General features: G+C 41.8%; 1 protein-coding gene and 1 pseudogene across 1 annotated transcript in view; one reads left to right on the top strand and one right to left on the bottom strand.

Annotated features, from left to right (window-relative positions):
* Positions 1–20548, bottom strand: part of LOC106724223 (neurobeachin-like) — a gene marked incomplete at its 5' end in the record, with an annotated part of 217421 nt that overhangs the window by 109719 nt on the left and 87154 nt on the right. The window contains 4 exons of the mRNA XM_014530729.1: positions 13552–13678; positions 15360–15481; positions 19326–19421; positions 19663–19763. Of these exons, the coding sequence (XP_014386215.1) occupies positions 13552–13678; positions 15360–15481; positions 19326–19421; positions 19663–19763 (446 nt within the window). The remainder of the gene's footprint in view (positions 1–13551; positions 13679–15359; positions 15482–19325; positions 19422–19662; positions 19764–20548) is intronic.
* On the top strand, positions 1351–2739 carry LOC106724227 (annotated as a pseudogene).

Genomic DNA, 20548 nt, shown 5'->3' with positions numbered 1-20548 from the left:
GGACATGGTCAGTTATATGTTGCTTTCTCTAGAGTTCGAAGAGCGTGTGACGTTAAAGTCGTAAATACTTCATCACAAGGGCAATTAGTCAAGCACTCTGAAAGTGTTTTTACTCTTAATGTGGTATACAGGAAGATATTAGAATAAGTTTAATCAATTTATCAGTCATTGTTTGTATCAATATTTTTATATCATGTTTTTGTTGTTTTTATATCATGTTTTTGTTTTATGTCTTTGTTGTCATATCATGTTGTTATTGTTTATTTGTTAATAAATTTATATATTACTTTCATATACATTTTACTAATTTTTTTTATCTCTGACTTCTATTACAGAGAAAGGGCAAATAGCAATATTAAAATATTTCTTCTCATTAATTCACTTTCGATGTGCACAAATTTGTGCACCGGGCCACTAGTAAGATTATAAAAACAAAACGGAAAGAAAATAATGAGGAAATGAAGATATTCCTACACCCTATATAGGCTCATAATATGTCTTGTGGTCATTCATATGGATAAATATTCCTGTGAATATGAAGGAGAGAATACGCTGAAGAAGGTGGATAATCTCACTGTCACATATCCAACAAAGACCCTTGAACCTAGAAGAGGAACCAGGTCTTAAACATGTGGGAATGTTAACTCCTACACTCCAGTCCTGTTTTTTTAGATTCTGGACTTTCAAAAAGCTGGTTACTCTGACACAAAGATGGAATCCAGTAAATAGCAAGAAACATCTCTTAGAAAATCCAGCTGAGGATGAGTAAATTCCATCTTATAAAACTAATTATTTAGTTGAACACTTCTCTGCATTTTCTTATTATTCTTTAACTTTAGAACAAACTTTTAAAAATGTTTATACCTGGTCTCATAACTATATTCTAGTGGATATTAAGCAAAGGTGTTGCATGACCAAAATATAAAGAGTAGAGTAACATCCCTCTCCTTGAAACCATCATCATTAACGAAGCAGAAATCAGTGAAACTTTCAATCTCAGGAAATAAAATTCAAGACTACTAGTATTAGCTGAATCTTTCTCAAAAAAAGTCCCTCTGTATTACCAAATCTGGAAGTTTAATTTTGTTTTATAAAAAAGCTAATCTGTATATATAAAAAGCCAGTGCCCATAACAACTGTGAGGACCAAACAAACGGTCACATCCCCCCCTCCCCCCGCCCGGCCCTCAGGCTCCGAATGATCAGGGGATGGCTAAAGGGGGAACTGGGGTGAGTGGCTCGGCGGGGACTGTTGAGTGGGCAGAAGGCAGACCTCTTGGTCCCTCCTCCTGACCCTCAGGCTCCTATCAATCAGTGGAGGTGGTGGGGCAGAACTGGGGACTGGCTTCCTTAGTAGTCCTCAGGTTCAATCTCCAGAGGACAGGCCAGGCACCAACAGACCAGTGCCACCGGCACGATCCTGACAGCGCTGCCGGCCTCCTGGAACTTGGTCTTGGGCACTGTGGCCGCTTCCCCTCCTTAGATGCTCCACAAGGAAGAAAGGATACCGCCAGCAGCACCAGGGGCGACCAGCAGTGACTGCTCTCCCTGTGCTTCTTTCAGGTCACTTGAGCCGGCCCCCGACCACCCTGATCCAGATGAAGTGTGAGTACTGCACACGGAAGGAATGTAGTAAAAAAACAAAAACCAATGACTAAGAGAATGCTGCAGTCAACATCTGGAGTCCAGCTTAGGAGAATGGGGAGAAGGGAGAATTCCATAAGTTGGCCAATGCCAAGATATTTCTGAGTGACTGCCTGGCGTGTAACAGGTGTGTGACTACAGAGGAAGGAGTCCAAGTTTCTCAGCAGAACACCAAGGACTTCTTCCATGTTCTGAACCTTAATAAGAAATGTGATACCTCACAGCACAAGGTGCTGGCAGTGTCTATATGTCCTCAGTCTCTGCCTTATTTTGCTGTTAAATTCAACCTCAGTGTCACTGATGCATCCAGAAGGCTCTGCGGCTTCCTCGAAAGCCTTGGGGCGCACTGTCTTTGACATAAAGATAGCTGCAGACTTTAGCATCCTGGAGAGTCAGAAGGAATTTGTGCATCGGTACCGCCAGCACCGTGAAGAAGAGCCCTGGCTACCCATGCTGACCTCTGCTTGCCCCGGCTGGGTCTGATATGCAGAGCGCGTGCTGGGTCACCCCATCACCCCCCACCTCTGCACGACCAAGTCTCCCCAGCAGATCATGGGCTCTCTGGTGAAGGACTACTTCACCAGACGGCAGAACCTGTCCCCAGACAAGATTTTCCACATCACTGTGGCCCGTGTTATGACAAGAAACTGGAGGCCCTTCGAGAAGATGTTCCCACAGCTTTACATAGTTCCCAGGGTGCTGAGTGCATGTTAACCTCAGGTGAAATTATCCAGATAATGGAGCAAAGTGACCTTGCCTCGAACAACGCCGCCCTGGAGACTCTGTTTGGAGATGTGAAGGAAGAAGAGGTGAGGCTACACGAGGGTGCCAGCTCCGACGGGTACCTGGTGCACAGCTTCAGGCACATGGCCAAGGAGCTGTTCAACGAGGACGTGGGGGTGCTCACCTACCGCACCCTGAGGAACAAAGATTTCCAGGAGGTCACCCTTGAAAGGGACGGAGAGGTTCTGCTGCGCTTTGAGGCTTCTTACGGCTTTCGGAACATCCAGAAGTGGTCCTGAAGCTGTAGAGGGGCAAGTTCCCCTGCCACTTTGTAGAGGTCCTGGCCTGCACTGGGGATGCCTAAGCGGCAGAGGTCAGGCCCATGTGGAGGACTGCTGTGGCAGATGGAAGGCATCTACGCTGCCATCCTCACAGTGTGGCCCCCAGAGACCAGCGCCCATGTGCAGGAGCTGTACTAGGAGTGGCTGGGGGGGGGGGCGACTCCCCCAGGCCCAGGCGACCCTGCACACTGCCTAGCAGGGCCCCAGACAGCCTGCCAGGACATCAAGTGGTAAAGGTCCAGCAGACGCCCAGTCTGCAGGCCGCCTGAGGAGGGGTGTCAGACATGTGAAGGAAAGGCTTAGCATCTCTGTCATCGCTTTGGTTTTCAGAATTCCCTGCTCCCCATCTGTTGGCTCCCTCCCTCTGAGGGGCGCTGTCGTCATCACATGGGTGCAACTGGAATATTGTAGCTCGAGAGGATTGCCCCAATGCACGTATCCTTTTGTCCAACAATGAAAAAACCCCAAAGAACAAGAATGGAGACCGACTACTGTCCTTTAGGCTTAAAAAAACCCCAGAAGTGTCCTGCGAAGAGCTGAGACTCAGTTCTGTCCACGCACCTCAGAGAGATTCAATGAGGAAATGGCTCGATTTGGCCCTGACTTTACCCACTTATGTTACTCTTGAAGGTGTCTTTGCCACAATGTGAATAAACTGCCACCTTTTGGAATAGGGGCTCATACGAAAGTCTGCATTCCCAACTTTTCTTGAAACAGATCTATGTTCTGCAGCTGTGGCCACCGTCCTGAGACCAGGTCCTGTCGACCAGGTCCTGTCTCTGGGAATCAGGGGCACTGGAGTGGAGGCCCCCCACTCTGTGCCCTTTTTCATTCAGGGATTGAGCTGAACTCACTTTGGGGGAGGCCTGGCAAGGGTGACAGGTGTCACAGATGGAAGGATGGAGAATAGAGAGGCGGATACCCTGCTTGGTCCCTCCTGAGTGGGGTCAGGCAGATGAAGGCTGGCCAGCCTGCCCCACTATTGGGTGAGATAGTGTCCTCTGTGTCCACCTCTCACCCCATGGGCCCAGCCACTCCCCTCATCTCTGAGCAGCCCTTTGCATTCCACAACAGTGTGCTCTGCCCTCACATGCTGCTCGCCCTAAATGAGAAAGAAGAGAGCAGTTGGCCCACAGACAACTACACAGAAAGATATGCAGCCATCATAGAGCCCAGCACCCCGTGCAAGTTAGGGCCATCCTGTGAAGTGAGGCCTGTGGCTGGCCTGGTGTTGGTTTCCAGAGCACTTAGATTTTGTTACCATGTGGGTAACATTCTTCTTGAACCCCACAGCCTGTTAGAGTTCCCTCATTCATGTGTTATTGTACCTGTGCACCCATCTGGGTTGATAACTGGGACATTGTGTGAAATTACCTATTTTCTGCTTTCAATCTATTTACAGTGGGGTTTCAACCTTTGTGGTAACGTAGATCCATTTCTGATTATGGAATAAACAGTTGAAGTGTCAAAAAAAAAAGTGGCTGTTAGATGGCTCCTGACAACTGGCAGGAACGTCTGTGGGATGGATCCGGATCCCAGGCTGGCAAGGGTGTTCCACTGCCCGCTCGGAGGACCGATTGGGTCCTGGCTACCTCCCACCCCCGTTGGGACCCTACTCTCGTGCACCGGGCCTCTAGTTATCTATAAATCCATGGTGCACAACATACACACACATACACAACCAAACTACTCTGAAGTCCTAATTTCCAGTCGAAAAACTGATTCTGTTACCTAAACCAAATAAGGTTACAGGAAGAGGGGGGAGAAGAAAAAGAAAAGGGGTAGGAGGGATTAAAAGAGAAAAAGCAAAAGGGGAGGAAAGAAGAAAATGAAATGAATGAGTAAAAGACAAAAAGGAGAAGGTAAGGTGGGAAAAGAGAATGATGGAGTAGGAAGAGTAAAAGGAAGTAACGGGTGAGAAGAAAACAAAATTGTAATTTAAGTAACATTTCTGCAAATATTCTTCATAAAATATAATTCCTTAAAACTACAATTAAAGTGACAAAGTTCACATAAAAGTTGAGTGATGGGGAGGGACTGAGCAAAACAAAACAAAAAAAAGAGGAAAATCTCATGTACATGGATGAGAGTGTGGTGATTGCATGGTGGGGGGGACAGAGGGTCACCCCAAAACACAATCAGTTTGGGTGGTGGGTGGGTGTGTGTGTGAGGGACAGTTAGATATCCCAGGAGCCCAAGGGGCTGGTAGACCAGGCTCTCCTGGAGGGGGAGCCACTGCTACCACTGCATGCACTCCACAGGCGGCTTGGCTCTGGTACAGAAACCACACCATCTTGAAGGGGCAAGCAGACGGGGCTAATAGCCCAGCCTCACCACCATAAAGACTGGCCTTAGACACCATCCAAGACTGCACAGTGATTCACAGAGTGTATGCCACCCCAGCCAACTTCACGCTAACTCAGCCACAGACTCTGGGACCTCCACAGTGAGTTGCCGATTGCGCCCCACCCCAGCTAAGGAAGTGCTGCCTCAGCCATGAACTCCAAGATGCCCGACTCTGTGGCCGTGGGCTCTGGAACCCCTGCAATGAGCCACAGAGTGCACACCACATGGCCGGGGCTATGGAACCCCTTGCACACCGGTGAGACCTCAGGCAACCCTTGCCACAGGAGCTGGGACCCCGAGCACATCCACAGCAGCTTGCACTTTAAGTTCGGATGAGTCACATAGTCAGACAACCTATGAAGAGACTCCATTCATGAACAAGACAATAACATTCAAGACCCAACTATATCAGGAGAACCTAAATAAACCAAGTAGGGGGCTTTGCTAAAACACTCAGCTCAGGAGATCTAAGAGACTGCACCAGTAGGGCCCACAAAACACCTACTACCTGGGACCACTGCAAAAAATCTGGGTGGCATAGCAGTTTGATCTAAAACATAGAAACAAATTCAACAGGATTGAAAAAAGTGGGGAGTCAAAGAAACAATCCTCAAAGGCAAGAAAAAGAGGAATCGCCAGAAAAGTAACTAAATGAAATGGAGGCAAGTAATTTCTCAGAAAAAGAATTCAGAGTAATGGTTATATGGATGCTCAAGAATGTGGATGACAAATACACACAACTCAATGACATAAGGAGCTGAATGAAAAATTCACCAACATGAATAACAATTAAGAGGATATGAAGAACAATATAGATTCAGTAAAGAAAATAATGGAAAGTTTCAACAGTAGACAAGCAGAAGCTGAGGACAGAATCAGCGAGTTAGAAGACCTGGCAGTAAGAAACACCCAAACAGAGCAGCTACTAGAAAAAAAAATTAAAAAGAAGGAAGGGAGTCTAAGGGAGCTTTAGGACAACTTGAAACAAAACAACGTCAGCAAAATAGGGGTACAACAAAGAGAAGAAGCTGAGCAAGTAATAGAAAACCTGTTTGAAGAAACAATGACAGAAAACTTACCAGACTGAGGGAAGAAAAGTCACAAGTCCAAGAAGCATGGAGATTCCCAAGAAAAAAGAACCCAAAGAGACCCACAACAAGATATAAGATAATTAAATTGGCAAATGTAAAAGTCAAAGACAGAGTCTTAAAAGCTGCAAGACATAGACAGAAAGTTACCTAGAAGGGAGCTCCCATTAGACTATCAACTGATTTCTCAACAGAAACACATTAGGCCAGAAGGGAATGGAATGAAGTATATGGTGATGAAAAGCAAGGGACTGAATCTGAGAATACTCTATCCAGCAAGGCTATCATTCAAAATTGAAGGTGAAATCTGGAGCTTCGCAGACAAAAATGTCTAAGGGAGTTTATTACCACCAAGCCACCAATGCAAGAAATGCTAAAGGGACTATTGTAAAAAGAAGAAATAGAAAGGGAGAAACAAATACAGGCATAAAAATAAAAATGGCAACAAACAAGTATCTATCAATAATAAGCTTAAACGGAAATGGATAAAATGCTCCAATCAAAAGACATAGGGTAGCTGAATGAATAAGAAAACATAACCCATCCTAATATATAAAAACTCAGGGTCCGTAACGACCAACCAAAGGCTCGACCAAACACAGGGAAGTCAGTCCTGCAGTCAGTGCTGGATTGCCCTGGCACTGAGAGAGGCCCAGAGAGAGGCCCAAAGAGAGAGGCAGGGTCTGATCCGCAGCCTCCTTGGCAGCTGCTGATCAGCCATTGCTTCTCTCTCTCGGGACTTCGCAGCAGCCGCACCTCTGTTTCTCTGCTGGCTTCCGCGGAGGCTGCTGATTAGCCACGCCTCTCTGATCAGGACCAGAGATAGGCATGGAGATGCTGACTGGCATAGAAACCAACCAATCAACCAAATCTGGGTGAACTGTGAGGAGCCAATGGCTGCCTAGAAGGTGGAGCTTTTGACGCTGATTGGCATAGAAACCGACCAATCAGAACCAAATTGGCCAGCAGGGGAGGGCCGTTGAGGGCGAGATCAGGCCAGCAGGAGAGGGCCATTGGGGGCAAGATCAGGCTGGTAGGGGAGGGCAGTTGGGGGCAACCAGGCCGGCAGGGGAGGATAGTTGGGGGCGAGGTCAGGCCGGCAGGGGAGAGCTGTTGGTGGTGCAATCAGGCCGGCAGGGGAGAACAGTTAGGGGTGCGATCAGGTCGGCAGGGGAGGGCAGTTAGGGATGATCAAGTAGGCAGGCAGAGGCAGTTAGAGGCGATCAAGCAGGCAGGCAGAGAGGTTAGGGGAGATCAGACAGGCAGGCAGAGGGGTTAGGGGCAATCAGGCAGGCAGGCAGAGGCAGTTAGGGGTGATCAGGAAGCCAGCAGGTGAGCGATTAGGAGCCAGCAGTCCCAGATTGCGAGACGGATGTCTGACTGCCAATTTAGGCCCGATGTGGGATTGGGCCTAAATCGGCAGTCAGACATCCCCCAAGGGGTCCTCTATTGGAGAGGGTGCAGGCTGGGCTGAGGGAACCCCCCCCCCTCCATGCATGAATTTCATGCACCGAGCCACTAGTATATATATATATATACTAGAGGCCTCGTTCATGAAATTCGTGCACTGGGTGGGAATGGGTCCCTCAGCCTGGCCTGCACCCTCTCGCAGTCCAAGAACCCTCCAGGAATGTCCGACTGCCTGCGGGATCGGGCCTAAACTGGCAGTCAGACATCCCTCTCATAATCCAGGACCGCTGGTTCCTAACTGCTCACCTGCCTGCCTGCCTGATCGTCCCTAACTACTCTGCATGCCAGCCTGATGCCCCTAACTGTTCCCCTGCCGGCCTTATCATCCCTAACTGCCTCTGTCTGCCGGCCTGATTGCCCCCTACCTGTCCTCCCCTGCCTACATGATCGCCCCCTAACTGCCCTCCCCTTCAGGCCTGATCGCCCCTAACTGCCCTCACCTGCTGGCCTGATCGCCCCTAACTGCCCTCACCTGCTGACATGATCGCCCCTAACTGCTCTCCCCTGCTGGCCTGACCACTCCTAATGGCCTCTGCCTCGGCCCCCACCACCGTGGCTTTCTCCAGAAGGACATCCAGAAGATATCCAGTCTAATTAGCATATTACCCTTTTATTAGTATAGATATATGCTGTCTACAAGAGACCCACCACAGAAAAAGGACTCACACAAACTGAAAGTGAATGAGTGGAAAAAAATTCTTCAGGCAAATGGAAATGAAAAAAAAAGTAGCAGGATACAAAATCAACATCCACAAATCAATGTAATTTTTATGCACCAATAATGAACGCTCAGAAGGAAAAACTAAAAAGGCAATCCCACTTAACATTACAACAACAAAAACAAGATGCCTAGGAATAAACTTAAATAAGGAGGTACAAAACCTGTACTTGGAAAAGTATAGGACATTGAAGAAAGAAATAGTGAAAGAGCCCAGATGACAATGCTCAAGGGTTGAGCGTCCAGGAGGTCATGGTTTGAGTCCCAGTCAGGGCTTGATCCCCATTGTGGGTCACGCAGAAAACCTGAACAGACATTTCTCCAAAGATGATCCGAGTTGTGGGCTTGATCCCCATTGTGGGTCACGCAGGATGCAACATATCTAAGATTCTCTCTGATCACTGAGGTTTCTATCTTTCTATCTTTCTCTTCCTCTCACTTCCTCTCTGAAATCAATAAAAATATATTTTTTTAAAAAGAGCCATAGCCAGTTTGGCTCAGTGGATAGAGTGGCAGGCTACAGACTGAAGGGCCCCAGGTTCAATTCTGTTCAAGGACATATATCTACGTTACAGACTCCTGGCCCTGGTCAAGGGCATGGGGGAAGCAACCAACTGATGTGTTTCACTACCACATCGGTATTTATCTCTGTCTCTCCCTCTCTCACTGTCTCTAAAAATCAATGGGAAAAATATCCTTGGATGAGAAAAAAAAAAGAAAGAAACAGAAATAGAGGAGATAAAAAACAAATGGAAGCATATACCATGTTCATGGAGTGGAAAAATTAACATCACTAAAATGTCTATACTACCAAAAGTAATCCCAGATTCAAAGCAATCCCTATTAAAATACCAATGGCATACTTTACAGAGCAAGAACAAATACTCCAAAAATGTATATAGAACCATAAAAGACCCCAAATAGCTGTAGCAATCTCTCCAAAGAAGAACAAAATAGAAGGGATCACAATACTGGATACCAAACTACACTACAAAGCCATTATAATCAAAACAGCCTTGTTTTTGTACAAGAGCAGGCATATAGACTAATGGATCAGAACAGAAACCAAGGAAACTGACCCACACCATTATGGTCAATTAATATTTGACAATAGAGGCAAGAACATACAATGGAATAAAAACAGTCTCTTCAACAAATGGTGCTGAGAAAACTGGACAGACACACGAAAAAAATGAAACTAGACCACAAATTTACACCATGCACAAGAATAAAAACCAGGTGGATAAAAGACTTAAATATAAGGCATGGAACTATAAATGTCTTAGAGAACAGGAGAACATAGGCAGTGAAATCTCAAATATCTCATGTAGCAATATGTTTATGGATATATCTCCTAGGGCAAAGGAAACTAAGGAGAAAATAAACAAATGGGACCACATCAAAATAAAAAGCTTCTGCACAGCAAAATAAATCAACATGAAAAGGAAACCCATTGTATGGGAGAACATATTTGCCAATGATACATCTGATAATGGGTTAATATCCAAAATATTTAAAGTACTCATACAAATCAACAAAAGAAAGACAAACAATCCAATTAAAAAATGGGCAGAAAACCTGAACAGACATTTCTCCAAAGATGACAAGCAAATGGCCAAGAAACATGAAAAAATATTCAAAGTCACTAATCATCAGAGAGATGCAAATTAAAACCACAGTGAGATAATGACCTCACATCTGTCAGAATGGCTATATCATCAAAAATCAACAAACAAGTGCTGGCAAGTTATGTGGAGAAAAGAGAACACTAGTTTACTACTAGTTGGAATGCAGATTGTTGCAGCTACTATGGAAAACAATATGAAGTTTCCTCAAACAATAAAATATGGAACTTCCTTTTTACCCAGCGATCCCACTTTAGGATATATCCTAAAAACCCCAAAACACCAATCAGAAATATATGCACTCCTTTGTTTATAGCAGGATTATTTACCATTGCTAAGATTTAGAAACAGCCCAACTGCCCATCAGTAGATGGATAAAAAAGCTGTGGCACACGTAAACAATGGAATAGTATGCAGCAGTAAAAAAGAGGGATCTCATAAATTTGGGACAGCATAGATGGACCTGAAAATATTATACTAAGTGAAATAAGCCAAACTGAGAAAAATAAATATCACATCATCTCACTTATATGTGGAATCTAACGACCAAAATGAACTGATCAACAAAATAAGACCTGAAGCAGGGAGGCATGGAACAGACTGACATAACTCCATGTGGGGTTGGTGGAACAAGAAGAGATAAAGCAAAGAACTTATATAATTACTAGAGGCCCAGTGCACAAAATTTGTGCACGGCGGAGGGGGGTTCCCTCAGACCAGCCTGCGCCCTCTCCAATCTGGGACCCCTCAGGGGATGTCCGACTGCCTCTCACAATCCGCGACCACTGGCTCCTAACAACTTGCCTGCCTGCCTGATCGCCCCTAACTGCTCCCCTACGGGCCTGTTTGCCCCTAACTGCTCCTCTGCTGGCCTGATCACCCCTAACCACCCCTGCCTCGCCCCCTACCCGGGACCCAGGATTTCCTCCTCTGGCTGGCCGCAGGCACCCAGGACCCAGGCCAGCTTTGCCTGAGCTGGCCGCAGGGGACTGTGGGCAGGCGGCTTGGCCCAGGCTGCAGCCACAGGTGCCTGGGAATGCAGAGCAGGTGGCTTGTCCCTCTCCCAGGCCACAGCCACAGGCACCTGGGACCGCGGAGCGGGCGGCTTGTCCCTCTCTCTCCTTGGCGGCAAGCGTAGCCGCTGGCGCCCGCAACCACTGGGACCATTGGGCATGTGGATTGTCCCTCTCCAGGGCCGCAGGCGCAGGCACACCCGCTGTCACTCAGGACCATGGGGTGTGCAGCTTGTCTCTCTCCCGGGCCAGAGGTGCAGGCTCAGCCACTGGCGCCTGGGACTATGGGGTAGGCAGCTAGTCCATCTCCCGGGCCGCAGCCCCAGCCACTGGAGTCCGGGACTACAGGGTGGACGGCTTGTCCCTCTCCAGGGCCACCGCCCCAGCCACTGGCACCCAGGACCACAGTGCCTGTAGACTGTGCCTCTCCCGGGGCACAGGTGCAGGCGCAGCTGCTGGCGCCCGGGACCACGGGGCGGGCGGCCGTCCCTCCCCTGGGCCACAGCCTGGCTGGTCCCCATTCCTCTCTCGCGAGCTCATTTGTGCCTGGCTGGTCCCCATTCCTAACTCCCCAGTGTTGAATGTCTGAGCCGTTACCGCATGACAGCATGAGGGCATGACAACCATTTTCATATTAGCTCTTTATTACACAGGAAATGCATAGCCCATGAACACTGGCAATAGTGTAGTGAAGATCTGGAAGGGGGCAGGTAGGGTCTGTGAAAAGGGAGGACAAGGGGGGTAAAATGGTAGATATCTAATACTATCTATAATAATAAAAGTGTAATATGCAAATTGACCAAATGTCCAAACAGCGGAACAGTAGTCTGGACTACCACGCTATGACACCCACTGGTGCCAGGCCAGCCAAGGCAGGTGCGATGCAATTGGTCAGGGGCCTGGCCATTGTCCTATGATCGCACCGCAGAGGGAGGCCCAGACCACCAGCAGACGGAGCAATCGATCACGGGGCTCCCAGACTGTAAGAGGGCACAGGCTGGGCTGAGGGAATCCCCATCCCCCCCCCACACACACCCTGAGTGCATGAATTTCGTGCACCGGGCCTCTAGTCCTATATAATAAAAACCTAATGTGCAAATCGACCAATCGGTGGAACAACCAGTCACTATGACGTGCACTGACCACCAGGGGGCAGACAACAAAGCAGGAGCTGCTCCCTGGGGGTCAGTGCACTCCCACAGGGGGAGCACCGCTCATCCAGAAGCCGGGCTCATGGCTGGTGCAGCGGTGGTGGCAGGCCTAAGCTGGCAGTCGGATATCCCCTGAGGGGTCCCAGACTGCAAGAGGGCAGGCCGGGCTGAGGGACCCTTCCGCCCCAGTGCACGAATGTTGTGCACTGGGCCTCTAGTCAACTATAAAAAATATAATAAAAAATATTTCATGGGCCCTTCCAAATTTAGGAAGCACTAGTTTTTCCTTGTAGAGAAAATGAGGCAATAAAAAATTCATATTATTAAAAAAAATCAAAATGGGACTTCAGAACATGAATGAACATGGCACTGGAAATAGTAAATTCAATGTTACATATCTGAGATTGAGCAATCATAAAGATATCCACATGGCAAATCTCAGGGGTAGATGAGAACATAAGAACTGAGTTCTGGAGATAAAAATAAAAGTAGAAAGCTATCATGAAATTGAATAAAAATTCCCCCAAATTTGTAAACTCCAGAAAAGCAAGGAGATTGTCCGTTTTGTTCACTGTCATATTCCCCAGTGCTTACACAGTGTCTGGTACTCAATTAAATACTCAATAGATTATTCTCCCTTATCTGAGAGGGTTATGTTCCAAGACCCCGAGTGAATTCCTGAAACCTCGGGTAGTATGGGACCCTATATATAGTATGTTTTTTCCTATCTATATTTTTTCCAGTACATATATACCTATAATAAAAGCTCATTTATAAGTTAGACACAGTAAGAGATTAATACACCTAATAATAAAAGAGAGCAATAATAACAATATACTCTAATAAAAGTTATATAAATGTGGTCTCTACCTGATAACCAATTAAATAACCAAGATGGCTAGTGAATGACTAGAGCGGGATAGCTTATATACACACAGATACCATGGACAAAGAGATGATTCACCTCCAGGGTAGGGTGGAGCAGGAAGGCACAGATTTGATCACACTACTCAGAATGGTGCCCAATTTAAAACTTATGAATTATTTCTGGAATTTTCCATTCAATATTTTTAGATCACAGTTGCCTGGAGGTAACTAAAACCATGGCAAGCAAAACTGCAGGTAAAGGGATACTATTCTAAGTATTATCTGAAAGAATGCAAGAGAATAGATCACAGTGAGAGAGAGGGAATGAAAGAGAGAGAGAGAGAGAGAGAGAGAGAGAGAGACTGCAAGAGGTCAAGAGCCTGATGTTTTATGTCAAAAGTTAGACATAAAACTAGCAAGAGAATGCAGACAAGGATCAGAGGAAATAATTAGAAGTCATGAGAAAACCATTAAAAGAATATTACAGAAGTCATAATAGGTGAGTTTTAAGACAGTAGGAATGGTTCATTGTGTCATTCTCAATAGACATATTTACTTATACCTACTTTGCGTGGTTGAAAATCATATTTCACACAGTGCTGAAAACCTTTTCCTTTGGACTTCAGTGATGTGACTATTAGACAGTTCCCAACAAAATGAGCAGAGTAGCCAACTCCTTTGCTAGTACGAAAACTATAAAGAAAATTAAGAGTAGTATAATATCCTCTGATACAAAGAACTATGTATCTAAAGTTTATTATATAAATAACACAAAATATTATAAAAATAAAACTTTTACCAAATAGAGGCTAAAACATAAAAGGCTTAGAAAACTAAAAGAAAGAATTTAATTTAGAAAAATAGAAGACAAAAGAAACATTTAAAATTTCAATTTTAATACATAAAATTAAAGTAATGGCCTACAAAAGCCTATCAAGTCAATTACATCTACATTTAAGAACTATCTGGAATTAGCAAATTTTAAAAATCATTCATGCAGTTAATGTTTCAAAAACAACTTGTTACATAATTTTACTGTATCTTAAGGAAGTAGGATAGAGGGCATCAATGGGGAATAAAGAGGAACATCTATAATACTTTCAACAATAAAGATAAATGTTTTTTAAAAACTTACAAATTTTTAAAAAATGTCAGTCAACTTTGAAAAATAATGTAGGTAATCAAGCAATGGAGTACATTTTTATTTTTATTATTTCTAAGTATAATATATAATCTTTTTTAAAGTAAATATTTTATATTTAATGTTCACATTATTACAGATGTCCTCCAATTCCCACTCTTTGCCCACCTTCATCCAGTACTCCCCCTCCCCTGCCCCTCTGGCTATGTGACTATGAAATATAGTTATTTTCTTCTGGAGGGGTAATTCTTCCTAGCTATAAATTCAACCCCCATATAAAAATTTATATATGTTTTGAAAATGACAGTATTATAGAAATAAATAAATGCTGTCCTAAAATGACCATTCTGAAGTTCAACCCAATTTATGTTTGGAAATTCAGATATTTGGTTAAATTTTTGTAATAGAGATTACAAGCTATTAATAGACCACGTTTTCACACTCGCATTTCAGAGCCAGTCATTGCAGAAAAAGCAATTTAAATATTATTCTTTCATTAAAACCTATGTGATAGGTACTACTAATATCTTCATTTTACAGTTGAAGACACCAAAGCAAAGGATAAAGTAAGTAATGAAGACAGGACTGAAACTCAGGCAGTCATATTTCAGAACACAGACTGTATTAAATGAGTTAATATTTGTAAGCAATTAGAATACCTACTATGTAGTAAGGCAATCAATGAAAGTTTCATAGTATTACTGTGCATTACTGGTAAACTAAAATTACCAAGCTCTCAGTCCTGTCAGGTCAATCCATCATTGGGTTGAGCAACTCATTCTGTTACTTATCTACCAAATGATTATTCTTAACTAATTATAATTTCTTACAGGGTTGTTATTAATATTTTAAAACATATCCTGATTATGCTCACGGAACAAAATAAGTAAAAGGGCAAAGTGAATGAAATCAAGTAGGAGTTTTGGATTTTTTTCCCTCTCCTTGATCAGAAACCAACATCCTCACTAAGAAATCCACAATTGATCTATATTGGTAAGACAGTACAGAGAAAGTCTGCAACCCTTGACTCTTAAATGTAATGGGGGGTGGGGGGGAAACTGCAACTGGAAAAAAATATGGAGACAACAGCAAAAGTTTTTTAAATATATAATTAATTGACTTAATTGTGTCTATCATTTTAACATATACTTTAATATATTAATGTTAAATTTACTATATTTACAAAACTGAAATACTTAAGACAAACGTACTGAAATTAAATATCTTACTTACCAATAAAGATAAGGTTTATCCTTATCAACATTAATGTTATTTAATGGATCCATACGAAACCAAGTGTTCAGGGTAAAGCCATTCTGATAAGGCCACTTTGCAATAGGAGGCAATGCAATTGCCTACAGGGCAATGAAAAAAGATACAAAAGTATTAGTTAAAGAAAATATGACAGCAACCACGGCCAGATATGAATTTTACGGATAAAAAAATAGTGGAGGAATAAATATCAGAAAATCATGGTAAATATAAAAATGTTAAATAGTATCTTATAAAAATAATCTATAAATATTATTTGTTGGCTACAGAAGCATTGCATTTTCTAATAGTAGCTGAATGAAGTTTCATCTCCAGGTTACATAGTAAGTTTCAGACTCCAAGAAGTTCTCCTCCAGTTTCACCAATATATAGACCCTTATTAATATGCCTCAGAATTTTCAGTTTTCTGTGGTATCTGTTAGGTTTTCAGTAATATTTCATTTAATTAAAGGAGGTTGATTGAAACTTTGAATCCAAAAACAACTCTGTGAGAGAATGTTAATGGGATCAATATTGAAGTAATGTAAGTATTACGAGGTAATTAATGCTCATAATATTGAAACAAAAGAAGGAAAATCATAAGATTTATTATTAAGAAACTTCACCAATAAAATTTATGACTGAAAAGGACCAAGACTCACTCATTAAGTAGGAAAGGGATAATATAGTATTCTGTTGATAATAGTAATTTTAAAAATCTAGCCATTCTAAGGTAAATTGAGAAAGTGGTTGATTACTTGAATTGATGTGAACAAACATCTGAGTGGATTTACTTATCTTCCTATGAGATATCCAAATTCCTATCACCTAAAAGATAATTATCCATTATGCTTTTATGACTGATCTGTTCCCCCAATCAGATCCTTCATATTGCTGAGTGGATAATGACCTTTTTCTCAAATATAAGATAGCTTTGATATTAAAAATCTTCTGCATATAGAATAAAGCTTAAATTTCTTCAGGTTATACAAGATCTTCAAACACCCTATGGCTCCAAAAAACCCTTTCAATCTTATTCACTTCTACTATCTTATTCCATATTCCAAAGTATACCTAAATATGACAGCTGCTCCACCTGTTCTGTTACAACTCCCCTTTTTGTATATAATACCCCTTCTGTCCAAAAGACTTCTTCCAGCAAAATCACAAGCATCCCTCAACACTAGGATTATCTGTGAAGCTTTCCTGGACTTCACCCTAGCTTGGCTGCTTTTTTCATTGTTTTCTCATAGCACTTAGTAAGTAAATCTACAGTAGCTTACTATTAACGAGATGTTTTTACATCTGTCTACCCATTAGAGTTCCTTAAGAGTAAGGAATATAATTTAGACTCCCAGCATGTGACATAAGACATAGAAAACATTCATTATATGATCAATGGAAAAATCTCAATGTACCAAAGATTTATAAGTGCTTGCTTTAAAAATAAAAATAAAACAGAAACACACACAAACACATACACAGATACACAATCAATCCTATATAATAAAAGCCTAATATGCTAAGTGTCTGGTTGACCGGTCCGCCTTTCAACCAATCAAAGAGTAATATGCTATTGATATGCTAAGGCCGCTCAACCACTCACTATGACATGCACTGACCACCAGGGGGCAGATGCTCCAACCATTAGGTTAGCTTGCTGCTGGGGTCCAGTCGATCGGGACTGAGTGAGACAGGCCAGACATGCCCTGGAGCCCTCCCGCGGTCCCTCCCCAGCTGGCCAACCTCCCGTGTCTCTCCCCGGACCCGATGGTGCACCAGTGGGTCCCTCAGCCTGGCCTGTACCCTCTTGCAATCCGGGACCCCTCAGGGGATGTCAGAGAGCCTGTTTTGGCCTGATCCCACAGGTCAGGCCGAGAGACCACACTGGTGCACAAATTCGTGCACCGGGCCTCTAGTTTCAAATAAAGAACCAAACCCAGCGCCCAGCTGGCGTGGCTCAGTTGTTGAGCATCAACCTGTGAACCAGGACATCACAATTAAATTCCTGGTCAGGGCACATTCCCAGGTTGTGGACTCGAACCCCAGTGTGGGGTGTGCAGGAGGCAGCCAATCAATGATTCACTCTCATCATTGATGTTTCTGTCTCTTTCTCCCTCTCTTTTCCTCTCTGAAATCAATAATCTATAGCATTTCCATTTACTAGCCAAAAGTCATATATATTATTATATGGATAAATTTAACAAAAGACTTTTAAGACTTGTATGCTGAAAACTACAAAACGCTGAAAAGTCAAAGAAACCTAATAAAAGGAAAGATATACTGTATTTATGAGCTGGAAGACTGAAGAGTGCTAAGAGATCTATTATCTCCAAATTGTTCTATAGTTTTAACCATCAAAATCACAGCAGGCTTTTTATAAAATCTGATAACTTTACTCACAATGTATATGAAAATGCAAATAATATAGAATAGCCAAATTTATATTTAAAATAAAAAAAAAATTTGCAGTACTTATACTTCCTGATTTCAAGAACTACTATATAGCTACAACAATAAAGATAATGTGATATTGGCATAAGGATAGCTATATAGGACAAAGGAACAAAATGGGGAGTTCAGATAGTTTTTGAGAAAAATGCCATGGTAAACAAATGTGAAAAGAACTGTTTGTTCAACAAATAGTTAAGGAAATACTTCAATATTAATATATAACACAAATAAAACTTAATCTCCAACCTTCCCTCCCTCACACAATGTTTTTAAAATTAGCACAAAAGTGATCATAAGCCTAAATGTAAGAGCTAAAACAACACAGCTCTTAGTAGAAATAATAAGAGAAAAAAATGTCGTGATCTTATTTTCTGTTATTACAAAAGCATATGCCATAAAAAAATTTTAATTAAACAAAATTAAAATCTTGAATACTATAAAAAATGTTATGAAATTAAAAAGACATGCCACAGGTTAAGAGAAACTATTTGACATATACATATCTGACAAATTAACTATACCCCAAATATACATTAGAACCTTACCCTTAGGATAGGACAACCAATTTTTTAAAATAAACAGAATATTTTAACACAAGTAGAACAAAAGAAGACATAAGACTGGCTAATCAACGCATGAAAAAATGCTCAACATCATTAGCCATGAGAACAATACATAATTAAAACTACAAAAAAAAAACTGCAATGAGGTGCACCACTAACATAATCAATGAAATGACTCAAATTAAAAAGACGACAATGATCAGGATGCATATCTACCAGGATTCTCATATATTCCTAGTGGAAATGCAAAATTTTCAACTATAAAAAGCAATGTGCCTGTTTCTCATGAAATGAAACACACACTTACACACACACACACACACACACACACACACACACACAACCAAAACACAAAAAACAGCAATTATGCTCGTATGCATTTACTCAAGAGATAGGAAAGCATTCCCACAAACCTATGTTCAAATGCTCATTGTTATTTTATTTATAATAGCCAAAAACTGAAAACCCAAATGCCCTTCAACTAGTGAATATATAAATAAGCTATGGTACATGCATAAAATGTAAAACTACTCAGAATAAAAAGGAAATTAATAAACTACTGGTAAGCTACAACAAGAATGATCTCAAAAACATATGGTAAATGAAAGAAGATTGACAAAAAGACTACAAAATGTGTGATTTTAATTATATGAAATTCTAGAAAAGGCAAAGTTAAACAACCACAAAAATAAATAAAAGGTTATAAGAAACAGGGGCTGGGAAGACAGTACTGGCTTCAAACATAAACAAGGGTATTTGGAGAGTAATGGAAATGTTCTAAATTACTATTGTGGTGGTGATTACCAAACGATTCAAAAATTAACGAACTACACTTTTTAAATTAGTGAATTTTACTTTATGTAAATCATGACTTAATAGAGCTGACTTAAAAATATGTAAATAAAAATAAACATGTGTATTTTAAACTTACCGCAGCACTACAACCAGGGAAATTGAAAAAAGTATCAGGACCATGTCTTTGTGGCATCTGATTAAGAACTGATAATAATTTTACTGCATGTCTTGGCTGAGGAAACAAGAAAAATAAAGGCATTGTACAAATTTAGTAAAAATACCTAATACATCACATTACCCACTGAACTATTTTTCTAACTAGAGAGAAAATTAATTTTAAATCATTTATGTAACTCTTTAAGAGGAAGAATTTCCATTAAAAATTCAAGTCCATAGCTCTCCAAAGACAAATTATTGAACATTAAATATTAATGTACCGATATTGGATACTTTTCACTCTGACTACAGCTTACCCAGATTCCACTTTCTCCTCGAAGCATGCTGAACAAAAGCTTCAACTCCTTGACAGTGATGCTGTAGCTGGCAAGAACCCCCAACATATCAACTAGAAGATCTTCAAAGGAAAATAAAGTTATTCTGAACTCTAGTCATGAGCTTCCATCTGTCAAGATAATATACTTTTTAAAAGAACAGAAGTTATCAAGTGTCATTTCTATGTATATATATATAATACATCCTCATAATAGTCATTCTAATTAATTTTAAGTCATCAGAAAAACAAAAAATTATATGTAAATATTAGAATTTTTCCCGCATCAAGTATACCATTCTAATTAAGTTTTCTTAGTAAATACATAAAATAGACTTTTATAAGTACCCAGAATACACACACAAACCTGCTGTTTGATATTCCTTGGCACATTAACAACAATTTTGAGTACTTCACTCCTTGCTTGGCATTATTCCAACTGATATACATGCATTAACTTCACAAATCCTCACAACAAGCCAAGAGGTAAGTACCACTATCCCCTTCTAAAAATCAGGAATGTGAAGCACAGATAACTTAATCACATTTCCTGCAATACACTCTATTTAGTAAGTGGTAAAGTCAGGATTCAAATGTAGGTAGTATGGCTTCAGAGACCTCACTCTCTCATTCAACAGTCCCTGAAAAGAAGTATCCTTTAAAGGCACTACTAGTCATAGCCATTATGTCAATGTGTTTATGTGCACGTAAGAGACATACTAGCTCACCAAATAATAAAAAACACATACATTTAATCCCTTGTCCCTAATTACTTTCCCTTCTCTAGACTGTGAGTCATACCTCTATCAATTGTTTTTTTTGCAAATTACGCATCTAAATATTTTTACTTCATTTTCTTGATTTCTAAC

The sequence above is a fragment of the Myotis brandtii genome, unplaced genomic scaffold (assembly GCF_000412655.1).
Source record: "Myotis brandtii unplaced genomic scaffold, ASM41265v1 scaffold77, whole genome shotgun sequence".
Classification (NCBI taxonomy): Eukaryota; Metazoa; Chordata; class Mammalia; order Chiroptera; family Vespertilionidae; genus Myotis; species Myotis brandtii.
The sequence above is the reverse complement of the archived record's forward strand: the minus strand, read 5'-3'. Positions and strand labels throughout refer to the sequence as shown.